Source organism: Sminthopsis crassicaudata, chromosome 3, assembly GCF_048593235.1.
Source record: "Sminthopsis crassicaudata isolate SCR6 chromosome 3, ASM4859323v1, whole genome shotgun sequence".
Taxonomy (NCBI): domain Eukaryota; kingdom Metazoa; phylum Chordata; class Mammalia; order Dasyuromorphia; family Dasyuridae; genus Sminthopsis; species Sminthopsis crassicaudata.
The window spans coordinates 303,389,951-303,408,288 of record NC_133619.1 but is presented as its reverse complement, the minus strand read 5'-3'; the positions used below and the strand labels follow the sequence as shown (position 1 = coordinate 303,408,288).

General features: G+C 34.5%; 1 protein-coding gene across 11 annotated transcripts in view; it reads left to right on the top strand.

Annotated features, from left to right (window-relative positions):
- ABI3BP (ABI family member 3 binding protein) overlaps positions 1-18,338 on the top strand; it is a 267,293-nt gene that overhangs the window by 103,563 nt on the left and 145,392 nt on the right. For all 11 annotated transcript variants that reach the window (XR_012488058.1, XM_074301043.1, XM_074301042.1 and 8 more), the window contains exon 3: positions 17,175-17,243. Coding sequence is in view for 10 of the 11 variants with exons in the window: in XM_074301043.1 (XP_074157144.1) it covers positions 17,175-17,243 (69 nt within the window). In the remaining variant the exon portion in view is untranslated. The remainder of the gene's footprint in view (positions 1-17,174; positions 17,244-18,338) is intronic.

The window sequence follows — 18,338 nt, the reverse complement described above, 5'->3', positions numbered from 1 at the left end:
AATAGAAATTACTTTGTAAACATTAGAAGACTGTATAAACTTAAATTGTTATTATTATGTTAAGTCTCATCTCTCCAACCAGAGTACAAGTCTTTTCCAGTCAGGAACAATGCCCTCAATTCTTTTATATCTCCTCAAGCAGAGGCATTAGTACCCCAAAGAAAAAGAAATTCATCCACTCTCCTTAGGAGAGCTAGGTAAAGCAATGGATAGAGTATCAAGCACAGTTTCAGGAAGATCAGAATTTATATATGGCCTTAGCCACCAGCTGTGTGACTCTGGATATTAATTGACCTCTATTTACTTAATTTCCTCATCTGTAAAATGGGGGCACACTTGAGAAAGACATGGCAAACCACTCTAGTATTTTTGCTAACAAAAAAACTGTGGAGACACCCATGAGATCCTACAGAATCAGACGTGATTAAAGGACTGAACAGCAACAGCAATGCTTACAAATCCTACAGGGTGACCTAAAGGGTACAATGAATAGAGAGTAAACTTTGAAGTTCATATCTTGCCTTTGACACATAGAAACTGTATGATCCCCAGCATCCCTTTATCCTCAATGCTGTAAACCAGAAGTATAACATAGCCACAATACTTCAGAGAGCTGCCAGAACCAGATTCATATAATTGGGATATATTTAATAAAATAAATAAAAATGTGATAAAACATAGTTGTTCAGTCATTCCAAATATATCCAAACACTTGTGAACCCATTTGGGGTTATCTTGGCAAAAATAGTGAAATAGTTTGCTGTTTCCTTCTCCAGTTTATTTTAAAGATATGGAACTGAGGCAAACTGGGTTAAGTGACTTGCTCAGGGTCACGCAGATGGTAAATGTCTGAGGCCAGATTTGAACTTAGGAAGAAGAGTCTTCCTGACTCCAGAGAGAACTGGCACTGGGCCACCTAACTTCCTGCAATACAATATAGATAATGTCAATATTTGGGTTTTTTTAAGTCATTGCACTGCTGCAGGGATCTTTATGTATGGTTTAGTGGCTCCTGTTTCTATTTCAGTTTAAAGCAATTTTCTAAAATTATAAATTGTAAAGAAGCTGAGCACCAGAACCAGTAGAAAAGAAGTGAACCAGCATTTACTAAGCACCTACTGTGTGCCAGGGACAGTGCTAAATATCTCCTTTGATAGATGGAAATTCTCCTCCCCTGAGACTTCCCTGTTTAAATGAATTATAGATCTAGTTCATATCCCAAAGGAAAAAGTTCAGGGTATTTAAAAAAATAATTAGAGCATCATTATCTTTAAATTAAAGAAATTATTTCCTCTTCAAATATTCCTGAGAGTGCTAACATTAGGTCAGCAGCATGGTACATAGTAGGGTTAAATTTTATGCCAGAGGCTCCAGGATTAAATCCTGTCTCTGTCACTTACTAGTTATATGATCCTGAGCAACTCACTTATTATTTCTGAGCCTTGGTTTCCTCATTTATACAATGATGGTATTGAAATAATATTGATAATAATATTAGCTAGCATTTATATATTATTTTAAGGTTTGCAAAGTGCTTTAAATGTTATCTCAGTTTTTGCTGACAACAGTCCTGTAAAGTAAATGCTGTTATCCTGCTCTTTTCACTAATAATGATAGCTAGAATGCAAAGACCTTTACAAATATCATTTGATTCTGACAACAAGCCTTCATGAGTTCAAATCCGGCCTCAGATATTTATTAATTGTATGATCCTGGAAAAGTCCATTGATCCTGTTTACCTCAGTTTCCTCATTTGGAAAATGAGCTGGAGAAGGAAATAACAAACCACTCCATTAACACCTGCAACAACCATTTCCTGACTTCAGGTCCATCCAATATGACAGATTAGGAAACTGAGACTCAAAGAAATTATGTGCAAGAACATAGTGATCAAATCCAGTATTGTGTTCCCTTTGATGCTATGAATATAACAATAAAGACCTAAGAGTACTTAAATCAAACTTTGTTTCCTAATTTGGCCTATGGTCACCTAATTATGGGCAAATAATAAACATTTACAAACCTTATTTTTTAGAACTAAAGGGATCATCACTGTTATCATCACTATAACAAAAGCTGACATTTATTAGTTTTTTGAGGCTTGTAAAGTATTTCACCCACATTCTCTCATTTGATCCTGTCAACAACTCCATTAAGTGAGTATTACAGGCATTATTATCACAGTGTTATAGGTGAGAATACCAAGGCTAAGTAGTTTAGGTGTCCTTGCCAAGATCACCCAACTAGTAGATGTGGTAAGGTAGAATGTGAAATAAAGATGAGGAAACCAGGTCCAGGGAGGTTAAAAGTGACTTGATTGAGGGAAGTTTCCTTCTAGCTCTGATGGTCTTTGCCAAAGGGGTAAAACTCATTACCTTGTAGACCCAAAGCAACCAGAAAAACTCTGAAATGTGGCTCAAACCAGATTCAAATGTAATTGTAAAATATTTGACAAAATAAAAATACAACATAACAACATAACATAAATAATGTTTATTTTTATTTTTCTCATTCGATATTCAGTGTCCCATTGCATTACAATTCTCTCTACAATATAAATGGGTGCCTGTTTCACCTTAGCTTTCAAAAATAAACAAAATCTTCCCTCTAGTCCTCCCCTTATCTAAGTTTATCTTGGTGGAATGATTGCTATTACTGAAACCTTCTAATTGGACATTGATTCTGACTAAACCTTTAAAAAAAAAAAAAAAAGTAAAGCTAGGCTGATATCAAAGCTTTGAATTCAGAGATTAACAACTAACTGACAATTGATATTTCCTAACTCTATTATTATAACAACACAATTCTCCTCCTTTCAATAATACTTCCTTTATAGATAACATTAATGAAATGATGAGTTCACTGGAAAATGTGTGTGTGTGTGTGTGTGTGTGTGTGTGTGTGTGTGTGTGTGTGTACAAGTTGTACTTTAACCCTTGTCAACCTTTTATCTGGTGAGCAGACAACATCCAACAGTTAGGGATCCTCTCTTTAGGGCACACATTCAGATCCTGAAACAGACCCCTTCCCTCCTCCAACCACTGACTTCCTTCCCACACACATATACACAATAAATTCAGTAACTGTTAATGTACAAAAGCTTTCTAAAATAGGAGAGGCAGTGTGTGTGTATGTATGTTGACTTTTGAGCATTGGTAACCAAGAGAATTGTTTTTATTAAATATGAACCATGTTTTCGTTGTCAGAGCAAAGTTTTGTCCAATCTCTCGAATTCAGCAGGGTCATAGAGGACAGTGATAGAATGAGAGGCTCTGTGTTGCATGCAATGGTGTTCTCACCATTGGATCATTATAGACTCTCAAGATTAGGGGTAGAATGCTCATTTTTAAGCATTTTTTTAATTTCCATGAATGATATAGGAAAAGCACAAATTTTATTTAAACAGTTTACTTGCTCTTGGGAAATATTGCCTCTTGGTAAACCAATTGAGTGGAAAATTAGGTGATCCTTGCAAAAATGGGAGCAGGAGGAAGATAGCAAGGAGTGCTTCTGCTTAAACTCTTAGTGAGTTAAATAATGGTGAGTAAGTATTGTTGGAAAAGATATTGGCTTCCCAGGATGCAAGAAAAGGGCAAAATAAAATTGACCAATGGTGTACCCATTTCTCCACTAACTTGACCAAATAACCTTCTTCCTGAAATGTATTATTTTTAATAATAATCATAGCCATATATAAAGTGTTTGAAGGTTTGTAAGGCATTTTACATTATTCCATTTTATCCTTACAACAACCCTAGGAGGTAGTTGCTATTATTATTTCAATTTTGCAATAAAGAAACTGAAATTCAGGGACATACACAGTTAATAAGTTTGAACTTGTCTCCTTGACTCCAGGTCCAATGTTCTATAAGCTATAAAGAAGAGGATGTCTAGAATCTCCAAATTCTCACTACCATGTCCCTTGACCTTATAAAAAGGACCACTTAGTCCTGTTTAGTAGGATAAAGGGCTCTGATGAAATCTAATAGCAATGGCTTCAGGAAGAAATATGCTTCACCCTCTAGCTTCTAGTCTCCTGTTCACTCCATTGCTCTCCTGCCCCAATCTCTAGCTTCATGGGTCAGGAAAGTGTGGCCAAGGAGGAAGTAATTTATGGAGAGAGAAAGTTCCCTTATGGAGGCAGAAAAAGAGTGTGTCCAAGCATTTGTATGTGCTGAGTGAATATGAGGATGTGTATGTGTGAATTTCTGTGATTATGTGTGAGTAAACAGCCAAGCTAAGAGACCACGCACATCTGGCTTTAGTAAAACCATTCAGAGTTCTCCCATAAACATAAATCCCTACAAAAACTAAACCAATAGGAAAAATCAGAAATATAATAAATAAACTTTGGGCTCATTGCCTGATTTCTTCTTGGCCCTGGGATTTATATGAATAGACATATTTGAAATTTCATAGCTGAATTAATAGTTCCCAAACTTTTGTATAGCTCTTTACTACTCGAAATGTCAGATACAATTGCACACAAATCTTGTGCTCCAACCGTGAAACTCACTCTTCCTCAGCCATATCATGCTCATCTCTTCCTGGCACCACACTTCTTTGTTCCCCTAAAATGCCTGCTGGAATTTCCACCTATATAAATTCTATCCATTCTTCAAGGCACACCTTTCACTGTAAGGTGTCTCTAAGAAGCTTTTCCTGAATGCTCTAACTTACACTGACTTGTCCACATTCTGACCTCTTATAGTATTTATGAATTATTTCCCTTGATTGGCACTGCTCATATTCTCCCTTATACAAAGTATTGCAAAAGTCTTAATGCAATTTTAAGCTTCAAAAAATTAAGCTTAAAATTTGGGATAACTTTTCAGCTGTATGAGTCTTACTGCTCTGAGTTTATAAACTCATTGCAAACCCAGATCTTCTCTTGTATATGTATTTGTGTTTCCCAAAGTTTTGAATATTTTTAAATGTGTTCATTAAATATATGACTGAATTAAATAATAGTGGTATCCAAGCTTGGAGTTGTGATCTTGACTGATTTTTTTCCACAAAATATTTTGGTAACTTTTTTCAATCTAATCATGAGACTTCTACACTAAAATTTGAGTTGATGAAGAAAAATGTGGAATTATGAGCCTGAAGGCTACAGAAGACTATTGATATAATATAAAAGGTGAATACTAGTTGAAGAAGTTACCCAGTGATTCATAAAAGAGGATGGCAAGGAACAAAGTAATTAATTTTTATAGCCTTTTCTGACAACTTGCAGAGTGTGAAGAATTTTGGAATTTTAATATAATTTTATATTATTATATATAATTATGTATAATTTTAATATAAGGAATTCAAGAAGTATCATTGACACCTAATGAGGTGAAACTTTTATGAGGATAAAAATAATGCAGGATACCCCTTCTTCATGAGAAATGCATCTGATGGAGGATACAAGAATAATAATGTATATCAAAAAGATGGCAAATACCTTGATAGAAATAATTCCCCAAACATGAGAATGGCAGGATCTCCATGAAACATTTGAATAAGAATAAAATTTTAAAAGTGATAGGGAATACACTAGAAAAATAGATATGAAAGAAAAAATAAAATAAATATGAGAGAGATTCAGAGAGAGAGACATAAACAGAGAGACAAAGAGAGACACAAAGTTCCTACCTTCAAGAAACCTGCATTTTAGTGGCAGAATATACAAAAGTAAACAGAAAAGAGATGAGGGTACTTGGGCATTATTACATTTGAAGGATAGCCTGATGAGAAATGAAATGATGTCATGGGGACTTTCCTAAAATTGTAGTTCTGGAAGGCTCCATCCAATCAGAAAGAGGGAACACAACACTGAGGTCTCAAGTGATTTTCCAGGGTGTAAAGCTTCCTGAGGCATGATGAAGAACTCTAGAAAGTAGCAGTGAGAAATGAAGTGAAAGCAAGAGGAGCTTTGAGAGGAAGTGAAAATATTAAAAATCATAATAGACACTGAGAGAATTAACAGACATAGGCACGACTAACTTGTTCTTCTTTTGGAATTTTTTTTGGAAATCAGATTTCAAATTGCCCAAAGAAAATATTGATATGAACCTATGGACAGTGGCTCTTTAAAAAGGGATGAAAAATTCAGGTCTCCTTAAAAATATTAACAAAAAAACTAGAAGTGATATCAATGGATAAAAGCATGGAGAAATATTTAAAGAGAACCTTGACTCCCCAAGAACTTTCTTATTAACAGAAATTTCAAAAGGACACTTGCTAAAGAAAAAAGAAAGTAACCATAATTAAAAATAAATGCCAATAAGGCAAAGAAATCCGAATGGTAGCTGATCCTTCCATTTTTGAACTCTAATTGCTAGAATTTTTTTTTCCTTTTGATAAATCAAAAGGACTCAATAAGGTATGTGTTCTTTTAAAAGACTCGGGATTTGTACTGAAGAGACAACTAAATTCAAATCTCTCATCTGAAAAATGCTAATTGTGGAGCCCTGGGCAGCTGTTTATCTCTGAGTCTTGATTTCCTTATGCTGCTGCTACTACTACTATCACCACTACCACCACTATCACTATTTCCACTATTCCCTATTTCTAGTAGAGCTACTACCACCATACTATTACTATTATTACTAATACTTCTGCTACTGCTACTACTATTACTACTACTACTACTACTACTCCTACTAGCTACAATATGTGGAACATTAAGGTTTGCAAAGTACTTTCAAACATCTCATTTTAATCTCTCAATAATCTTGAGATATAAACCTGCTATATTTATCTTCATTTTTATAGATGAGGAAGCTGAAGTGGACAGAGGTTAAGGTATTCACACATTTACCAAGTATCTGAGGCAGGAATTACTCTCAAGTTTTCCCAAAGCCAGTTCCAGTGTTCTTGCCCACTGAATGTTCTATCTACCTCAACTGTAAAAATGAAAATAATCATATGGGATTATATAAATGGATTTTTCAAACCTTAAGTATTAAGTATTGTTTACTTTTGCTTTGATTATTCCACACATTGATCCTAATTCTGCCATCTAAAGTTAGATGGAATTAAATTTAATCCATCTTCCAGATGTCAGGTCTTCAAACATTTGAAAAGACCTTTCATGCTTCCCTTCTTCTCTTCTTCAGCCTAATCACTATTAATTCCTTTAATTGTTCCTCCTGTGACATCTTGTTGGATCCAACCCATCCTTCTACCCTAACTGCATATTTTAAGATTCTGATGCTGTCATCTATTTCATTTAACTACCCTCCCAGTTTTGTTATTCACAAATTTCATAGGCATGATTTCAATACATATATATACATATATATATATATATATATATATATATATATATATATATTTATGATTCTGGCACATCATTAGAGATTGTACTCCAGGATGTCATAGTTTCTGTTCTTAGCAATCTTTGGATTCAAGCAGCTATAAATCCACTAACTGTACTATTATTTCATTCATATTTCTCCATCTTTTCCCCAAGAACAGTGTAAGAAATTTTATGCACTACTCTTATTAAAATCATGTTACCCTGTATTTATAATAATCCCCTGATCAATCTAGTAAAACTGCTCTTAAAAGAAAATTATATTAATTTGGCATGATTTATTTTTAGAAACCTAGCTTCCTTTTCTATGTGTATACAACCCACTTCCTTAATAATCCTTTCTGAAATTTTGTCATGAATAACCATTAAACTTATCACCTGGTACTTTCTAGAAATTGCTTTTTTTTCTTCTATTTTGAAAAACGGGACATTTATCCACACCAGGCTTCAAGCAATTCTCCTATTTCAAGGAATTTCAAAGAGTTTAATAGTGATTTTACTATAAACTGAAACATCTTTTAGTACCTTTTGATGTAATTTATCTAGATCTGGAAACTTAAATTCATTCATCAAATGCAAGCATTCTCTTTCTAAATCCTAATTTATCTTGGGTTTCAGTTCCCTCTTCACTTTATTTGTTTCATTTTTCCCATTCTGAAAATTATTCTCATTTGCTGGAATAAAGGGGCCTTTAACCACAGCAGTGCCTGACCTAGTCCTGTTGACATTAAGAACTTACATAGAGATGTCCCTTACTCATGGTAGTAGGTTCCACTTAGGCTGTACTCATTCTTTATTCCCATTTTCCCATTTATAAGAATTAGCCAAAAGAAGTTTTTCTCAAAAGCAGTGAATATTATTACCTGTAGCAGAGCAATAACAGGAATAGCCATGACAATGTGAGGCTGGTTTCTGTTTTCTTTATCACTAATTAGTTTTAGAGTGGTCCTGTTTTGTCTGATAACAGAAAGACAGCTGATAGGTCTGGTTAACACTGGGAAAGGAGACCATCTGGGAATGTATGATGCTGTGGGCCTTTTGAAAGACTTCACTTTATAAGTGAAAGTGACCTGAATTGGGAATTTGGAAAGTTAAGTATCAGTGTGACAATGATTAAATCATTTCACTCTTCTGGGTTTCAGAAGGTCTTGGATTAATTGGCCCTGACCAATTTGAGTCAAGAATAAGCTATCCAGGGGCATATGTTTCATCTAGCTAATTAGTGCTTGTAGATCTTCAAAAGTAACAAAAGAATGGGAACCTAACTGATCAAGAATCACCTCAGAAGAGGAGCTTTTTCACACTATAAATAGGAATAATCCAGCCTCAAGGGAAATAAGAAATTAAGAATTTGTTTTTGTGCCAAACAGTGCTAAAAATATTTTTTTCTTTTGACAAATGTTTTGCTTGAATCTCACAATAATCTTACAAAATAGGAACTATTATTATTCCCATTTTACAGTTGAGGAAGCTAGGACAAACAGAAATTAAGTGATTTGGCCAACTAGTAAATGTCTACATCCAGATTTGAACTGAGATAGTGCTCTATGTCCTCCACAACCAGCTGCCAGAGGCTCATCCCAAAGCCTTCACGTAGATGCTGGTGCACTGTGAACTCAGAGAAGAGTTCCCTTCATGTGGAAGTAGACAAAGTGTGAGTATGTGGGGGGTGAATTATTGATATATTTTTACCTCCTCCAACCCCTCAACGTCAAATTTGGGGGTTTTGTTTTTTCTAATTGAAATATAAGCATTAGGCCAGGCCCTGAATCCATCCCTGGTGTTAAATAGGGACTCAGCAGAATGCTTATTGGGGTATAATCACAAGAGTTTTTAGTTAGTTTTCTCCCCCTTGAGATAAGATTGAACCACAGGGAGATGTTAAGAATCTAGGGAACTCTGTAGGGCCTTCTCATTGGAGAGGGGGAACGGCATTGCTTATGAACTATTCTGTATCCTTTATATGTTTTCTGCAGTTTCTTTGAAACTGAATGATCTCAAATAGGCATTGTTTGGTTGGGTGCTGGCATGGGAGCCAGTGGCCTTTTTACCCACATCTGTAGAAATCTAGATGGGGCTATATTTTAAGTTTATTTAGGAATTTTCCAGAGGCAACTTTGGTTGCCTCTGGGAACCGTGGGAAATAAGGGTGGGAACCAAGCACAATGAGGCAAAAATGGAATAATTTTTGAATGATTTGAAAACAAAGCATGGTTTTTGTAAATTTAAAGATTGGGGTGTCAAGTTATGAGTTTAGAGCAATTTGAAGTATTATCAAAACTATCATTGTTCCACCCATTTATTTCACTCTAATCTTTGGCACACATGTAGGTAAGTTCATCTAAGAATTTGATAGATAAATTCAGTTTTATAGTTCTGCTTCTTTTCATCTTCATTAATCTTAATTAACTGCTCTCTTAATTAGACTTTCCTGAGTTTTTTTGAGCATTAGTCTCACTGACTATTCTTGTTCCTTTTGAAAATCACGTATAGAACATTCCTCCCAGGCAATTAGAAGTAAATTTTTATGGTCAATGAAGAAACCTTTCAGAAACCTCTGTGATTAGCTTTAGCTGGAAGATTAAGTAGATTCTAGACAAGATTTTCTTGTGGCTAAAAGCTGTTACACAATCTATTTCTTACAACTAATTATACCCAAAGGCAGGTTTAAATTCTCAGAGGAGACATTTGATGAGAGCCCCTGCCCATGTGTATTACTAAGCCCTTACATTTAGAAGAGGATTTTAGAAATAATTTATCCCAACTCCTTAATTTTACTGATGAGAAAACTGAGAACCAAACAGAATGACTGGTTAAAAGTTAGCTATGTGGCAAATAGCCAATAGTCAAAACTCAATTGACAAATAATCAACAAATATCTATTTAAGCATCTGCTATGTGCTTAAGGGATCTTGTTAGGAGTTATAGAGATAAACATGAAGCAGTTCCTATCTTCAGGGAACTTATATTCTAACTGAATCCAGTATTCTATTCATTATTAGTATATACATATGGTGCTTGGACTTGCCACAGAGTTCAGCCCGTCTGATAACATCCTTTTAAACAAGTTTAGTCAAGTTTCTCATCACTTGTGGGAGCTTGGTCTTTTGCTCAGGGAGATTCTGACAGGATAGCCATTTATTTTGCAATTGCTCAATAAATATTCATTTAGTTGAATGGAAATATAACATAGGCCACAATTCAAACTTCGTTTCCAACTAAAGGTAAGGACGGACCACTCTTGTCTGTTGGAATGTAAAGCCAGAAGAACAGACTAAGAAATAGAAGGTTTCATACTAAGAACTGGTTTTCAATAATTGAGTTATATGTTGCCTATATCACTGGTTGACCAGAGTTTGTTTAACTTTTTTGGTCAGATAAGCTAGAAGATCCCTTTCTAAACTAAGTGATTACTACCTGTTTATTTCAGTTTAGATCTTAAGTACATATCCAGAAGGTATTGACATAGATGATCATCATTCTGAAGTATGCTTTAATCTTTGCTTTCTTTTTTTTCTCCTGAGGCAATGAGGATGTGACTTGCCCAAAGTCACTAGGAAGTGTTGTGTCTGAGGTCAGATTTGAACTCAGGTCCTCTTGACTTCAGGGCTGGTGCTCTACCCACTGCAGCACCTAGCTGCCCCTAATCTATGCTTTCTAATAAAACTAGGATTAATATAGATTTTTAGACACTGTTCTTTATGATGTTTAGTGATAATAACTTTATATTATACATCATTGTAAAGTTTACAAAGAACTTTACTTTTGAACTTTATAACAACCCTTCAAATTCTTAAAATATACTTTGTAACCTGAGGAATGACTTTCTTTCAGGGCTTCTCCCATGAGCTTCTTAGATCACAGTTTTACTCAGTATAGGGCAACTAGGTGATGCAGTGGATAGAGCACTGGCCCTAGAATCAGAAGATTCTGAGTTCAAATCCAGCTTCAGACACTTACTAGTTGTGTGATGTTGGGATTGTCCTTTAACTCTTTCTGCCTCAGTTTCTTCATCTGTAAAATGAACTGCAGAAAGAAATGATGAACCACTCCAGAGACTTTGTCAAGAAAACCCCAAATAGAGTTATGACAAGTTGTATACAACTGAAAAACAATTGAACAACAATTGTATAATTCCATAATTTCTGATGTTATTCTGATATGTGTATATAATATACATATAATATTATTATGCTACATTTTTCTGATATGTATATCCCTTATATGTGCTATATTTGTCTAGTCATTTATGCACAATTTTGAACAATGAAACAAAAATGGATTTTGCAGTTTCAAAAAAAGGAAAATGGATCAAATACATGTGGTAAATTTTAAATTACATTTAAAATTGTGGATCAAAATAAACATTTAAGGCACATATCACTTTTAGAGATTAGCCTGTTTACTGTTGAAAATAAGATTACCCTAAAGCTATTGTGATTCTTTCTTTTTTTTTATTTTAATAGTATTCTATTTCTCCAAATACATGCAAAGATAGATTTCAACATTTTTCTTTGCAAAACCATGTATTCCAAATGTTTCTCCCTTTCCTCCCCCCTTCCCTAATTCCTCTCTCTAAGGCAGCAAGCAATCTGATATAAGATAAAGATGTGTAATTCTTCTAAGCATATTTCCATATCCATTATACTGCACCCAAAAAAAATCATATCAAAAAGGGAAAAAGGAAAAAGAAAAAATATCAAGCAAATGACAACAATAAAAAGGTAAAAATACTCTGATTTGATACACATTTGGTCTCCATATTTCTTTCTATGGATGTCAATGACTTTCCATCTATTGAAACTTATGATTATTCCTTTAAATAAATGAAATTTTATTCAAATTGTAAGGCTCCTCTCAAATAATGGCTTAATTAGGTGATTATTAAGACTATAGGGTAGAATTTTCTGAGTTGTTTTTGCTTTTTAAAATGCTAATAATATGAATGCCTCTCTTTACTAGAATATGTAACTTCCAGACAACTACAAATCTATTAGGAATTTCACATAGTATGGAACAAAAACAACAAACTTGTTTTTTCTTGAATTATTTCAGTTCACTATTCCCAGCAGGAATCCCTGAACTATTTATATGTTGGAAGCTTTTGCAATAGTGGAGATAGCCAACATATGCTCCTGGTGTTGGAACACTGCTGTGACTTTTCATTGCTTATAACATCGTCTGCTTTACACAGTGTGAATTTGGGCATAACATAAATGAATAGAAACATCATCTCATCTTCCAAATGTCTTCGTTCATGATGCTCTTTTTGGCTTCTGAATATATTTTCCCAGGATTTCGTTTCACAGACTACCGATGGGTTAAAAATATATTAATCCATGGAAGCAAAAAAAATCTACACCTATAAGAAAGACTAAAGTGAAGAAGCTTTATTTATGCTAAACTAAGAATTTTATGAGGAATTCATAAACAAATAACAGATAATCTATACTGAGCATTCTAAGTTTTACAAAATATTTGACAAAATGCATTATTCCATTAATATTATTATATTTTCTGGCATCAAATTTGAGGATTTGAGTGTCTCTTCCCTTTTCCTCCCTTCCTTTTTTTTCCCTTTTCTCCCTCTCTGATTTCCTCCTTCCCTCCCTCCTTTCCTCCTTCTCTTCTTCCCTCTTCCCTCCTTCCTTCCCTCCCTCCCTTTTCTTCTCCCTTTCCCTCTCCCTTTCCTTCCTCCTCCCTCCTTCTCTCTCTCTCTCTCTCTCTCTCTCTCTCTCTCTTCCCATTACTTTGATCCTATCATCAAATAAAAAGGTGTTTAACAACCAGTTCTCTTGGGGGGAAGAATTGTAGACATAGCATACTTTTAAATGTAATTTGCATTATTAACCTTTTCTCTAAGCAACTAACAAAACAATAAGCCAGGCCCTCATTTATAGTGTTTGGATATTTCTAAGACATAAATACTCACACTGAAATCTTAATCAGCTTGTTGTTGGCTCCAACAAACCACTGATTTGCTGTCAACAACAGCATGAGAATCAAAGAGATCTTTTTGTAAAACATAGTGGAGGTGGTTGGGAATGACATGGAGAAAATAAAAATGATCATTCATCATTTGTAATATGCAAATTAATCTGTGATTATAATTAATCAGCAAGCATTTATTAAGGTAATATCTGTGCTAGGTGATAGAAATACAGATATAAAAAGGGACAAATTCCTGCCTTCAATGAGTTTATATTTTTACTAAGAAACTATATCATGTTTACAAATACATATATATATATGGAAATGCAGAATATATAGAAAATAAATGTACAATATAATAATGGGGATATAAAAATTTGGAGAACAGGAAAGGTCTCTTGAAAAAAATAGATAGGATTGTGGCTGGGTACAACCCTGGACCATAGCCCAGTCCTGTGGGAGAACATAAATATCTTCAGTTAGTCAATAAACATTTATTAAATGCCTACTATATTCCAGGCACTGTACTAAGAACTAGAGATGAAAAGAAAGGCAAAGACCCTGTACTCAAGGAGCTCACAGTTTAATAGCAGAAATAATTGTTTGAAATTATGGACAAACAAACAATGTATAGGATAATATACATTGGATAATGTACATTAATATACATTGGATAATTGAAGATAATCAAGAAAAAAAATATAGCATTAAGGAGAATCAGGAAGCAAGAGCTCTTTTTTCTTTTCCCCTTAAATCCCTAGAACCTAGCCAAGGCCCTTGTCTTATAGTAGACTCTTGATAAATGTATTTTGAATTGGAGTAGTAGGATTCTGTCTTTTAAGGGTGCTGCTTATTGCCAGAAGACTGGCCATACGGCAATGATATTTTTCAATCACAATGACTTTAAGACTTAAGACTCTAAGACACAGAAGGGTTTTGATTTGTGTGAGGGTAAAACCATGAGTGTAAGAAGTAATGAAATATAAAAATAACTCAGGTTTAGGTACAATTTATCAAGCATATTTCTCAATAGTTATGGGACTTATATTAAACTAATCTGAGAGATCCAGTGATTTGCTTGAGATCTAACAATTAATGGGAACACTAAATAGTATATTGGATAAAGTGTGGGACTTGGACTAATCTTCCTGAGTTCAAATCCAGTCTCAAACACTTACTCGTGTGAGTCTAAGCAAGTCACTTGACCTTATTTGGCTCATTTTCCTACTTTGTCAAATGAGCCGGAGAAGGAAATGGCAAACCACTCCACTATCTTTGCCAAGAAAACTCCACATGGGGTCATGAAGAGTTGGACATGACTGAAACAAATCAACAATTAACAGTTAATAAGTAACAGAGAGAAGACTCAAATTAAATTTCCTCCTTTTAAGTCTAATTGCTTTTTTTCTAGTTTACCATCCTATGTCAATAGTGGCATAATTTCCATTTGTAAATAAAATCAAGAAATAATAATATTAACAGTTACTATTTATTATATTATGATCTTTACCATAACCTTTTGAGATATGTATTAGCATTACTATTTTACAGATGGAAAAACTGAGGCAGAAGTTGTGACATATCCAGCTTTACATCTAGGAAATATTTAAAAATAGATTGGAATTCAAGTCTTCCTGAGTCATGGTCCAGAACTCTATCCACTGTACCATCTAGCTACTTTCTTGTTGTTCACTTTTATAGTCATGGCTGACTCTTTATGAACTCTTTTGGGATTTTCTTGGTACAGACCCTGGAGTGGTTGGCCATTTCCTTCTCCAGCTCATTTTACACATGAGGAAACTGAGGCAAACAGGGTTAAGTAACTTTCCCAGGATTACACAACTAGTAAGTGTCTGAAACTATATATGTATTTGAATATGAGTCTGACTCCAGTCCTGGTCCTCTATCCACTATGTCATCCAGCTGCCTGATTTAGCTGCTAGCAACTATCATATTAATTCATTCATCTTCAAGCATTTCTGAAACACCTATTTGTTAGGATTACCAGGTGAGAACTCAGGTTGTCTGGACAGTGATAAGGTGAGAACTCACTTGCGTTATCCCACGCCCATTCTCTGGGAGCATAAAAGAAGGGCAGCATTGGGTCTGAGAGAATGGACTTTGATGCAAGGGCTTCTGGGAAGAACCACTTCAACCAATGAGCTTGCTCCTCCTAGAATTCCTAAGGTGTAAACTCCCTTTAAAGGCCCAAACCAAAGGTCTGAGCCAGAGAACTGTCAAGTCAACCTGAATTCTCACCTTGTCACTGTCCAGACAACCTGAGTTCTCACCTGGTAATCCTAACACCTATTATATCAATATATTATATATAACAGGTAATATGATATATATGTATATTTATACAACAGGTAATATAATAGGTACTGAGGATACAGAGGGAAAAAACTCAAAGGATTTCCTGACCTTAAAATGCTTACATTCTATTTAAAGTTGGGAACATAAATTTAAAGTTGGGAGGTCCATCTAATTCATCTGACTTATTATACAGATAAAGAAATTCAGGCCAGAGAGATTAAATATCTTGCTCATGATCATTTGACTCAGCATACACTTTGTACAAGGCACAGCTCCTGAATGTTGATTCCTTTCCTATAAGTTGACATGTCTGTTAAGCTTTTTCCATTTTCTAATATGTATACATTTGCCACTGCAACAGAACAAAACATTTATTGTCCACATTATGATCAAGAAGTTAGAAAACTATTAACATTCCAGTGGACATCATGGGTCTCAAAGTCAGAGAAGAAATTAGTAAAATTTTTTGGTCTTTTTTTAAGGTCCATGGGTCAGTCAAAGAAATCAACTGACTGTTTTTTAAATTGTATTAAGTATTCTTAACATATACAATAGAACTCTGTGTGTGTGTGTGTGTGTGTGTGTGTGTGTAACCAAGCAATATCCTGGAAACAAAAAAAAAAAAAAAAAAAAAGTAAGCCTAAGCATAACTTTGCTAGGCTTAATGGGCATCATTTTCATATGCTAACAATTCCTGGTGAAGATTATATAAACCAACCATTTTATTAAGAACAGACTTTTCAACTGAGACCATCTACTAATTTACTAATTAATAGCATGTGAGCCAGTTGATGGATTTCAAATGAGATATTTTTAGGATCTAGACAGGAAATATCATAAAGTTAGAGATTTTTTAAAATGAGAGAGAACCTAAGGGAACTTATTTTGCTCTTCCATCATTTCAGAGGTAAGAAAGATAGCTAACAGGGAACTTTGATTCTAATCCAACTCTCCCAGCCTCCAGTCCAATGCCCCCCCCATTGGATAAGAGTATGCATTTAAGCTTTATTTATACGAAGTTTATATTCAAGGAAAATAAGATTCATGATTTTAAAATTCTGTAGGAGTCAATCTTACACACTGTAAAAGTGTGGATTAACTGAGACTGGATTAACTGTATAATTATGACTATAGTCACTGTGATGAAAAGGAAAGATACGAGATGGTTCAACATATGAAATCCATGTGTGTTTTGTGTGAATGTTTTCTCTCCTTTTTTTTTCTAACACATAAAACATTCACCACAGTGTAGGATGTTGAATGAAGGTAATGAACCAGAATGCTGCTGAGGTCTGTCATCTTCAATGACTCACTTGTTTAATCATCTTTCTTTCATAAAGGGAAAATGTGTACAAGATACCAATGCAAAATCTATGTCAATCAGTATCTCTCTTTTTTGGTTGTTTCATCCACTATATCATTTGTTTTCAATGTCTGGTTTTAGTTTCATATCAAAAAAAATCTAGTAAACAAGTGGCCACAAGAAACACCCTCTTTCTACCATTTTTTACTTTGGTAAATATGATCAGCAGTGCAAGAGATTTTGCTGATTAGATATGATTATTAGATAGAACTTGCAAAGGTTTCTACTAATGAATGTTATTGGGTGTTTTTTTTTCAGATGCAGAGCCTAAATATTTGATAGTTGTACGACCCGTACCTCCTCCAAGCCAAAAGAAAAAATGTTCAGGTATTGTAATATCCATAATTTTTGTTTAATCACAAGTCAGATTTTTTGTTTTGTTTAGAGTAGCATGCAGATGAGACCCTTTGATTACACATGATGTCATCTGATGGGGTTGTCAGGTGGAACAATGGATAGAGCCAGGGTCTAGAATCAGAAAGGCTTAAATCCAACCTTAGATGCTTACTAGCTATGTGACCCTGAGCAAGTTATTTAACCTCAGTTTGCCTTAGTTTCACTATATGTAAAAAGTGGATAATAATAGGATCTACCTCATAAGGTTGTTGTGAGGATCAAATTAGATAATATCCATAAAATTTTAGCATAAGTACATAATAAGCACTATATAAATATTAGCTATAACTATCTTTATCATCATCAACCCTCTATTCACTGTTCATAAATATTCTGTGATAAGGGAATTCACATTTAGAGGGGAAAAGATATTGAAGTTGTTCAGTAGGAAATATATAGGACTACATCTTCAGATTACACCTCAAAATGACACCTCAAGATGACACCTTATTTTTTCCTTCTGGAAAATAGATAGGGAAATGATCACTGATTCTGTTCTTATGGGAATTGGGACAGGATATAAAAGAACATTTTTTGCTCCTAAAGTTTAGTGGTAAAAGACCAGAATATGTAGAATTGCCCTTCTAATTTTTTGTCATTTCCTGTTCTCACAATTCCTACTTCTACCCCAAATACAAAGACACACTGTTCCTTAGGGTAACTCACATGGTAGTACTGATACTTTTACCAAGAAATAGACCATCACAGTCAAATACTAGATTACCCTCTGTTTTCTTGGATACCTTCTTCCCTAAGCAGCCTAAGAACAGGATAGAAATATATCCATATAAGCGGCAAGAAACCAAACCTTATTTATAGCTTCTTATCATTGCCCTTTACTGGTTTTGTACTATGTGACCTCCATCAATACAGTCTCCATCAATGACTCATCTGGCATAGAAATGGCTCTGGGATCTGGAAAACTAATCACCAGAGCAAATACTCTGGTATAACCTAGCAACCTGGAAAGGCTTCAAATGTTGGTTTGGATGTCTGTGGTCTGAGAGCTCACATAGCTAAGTTGAG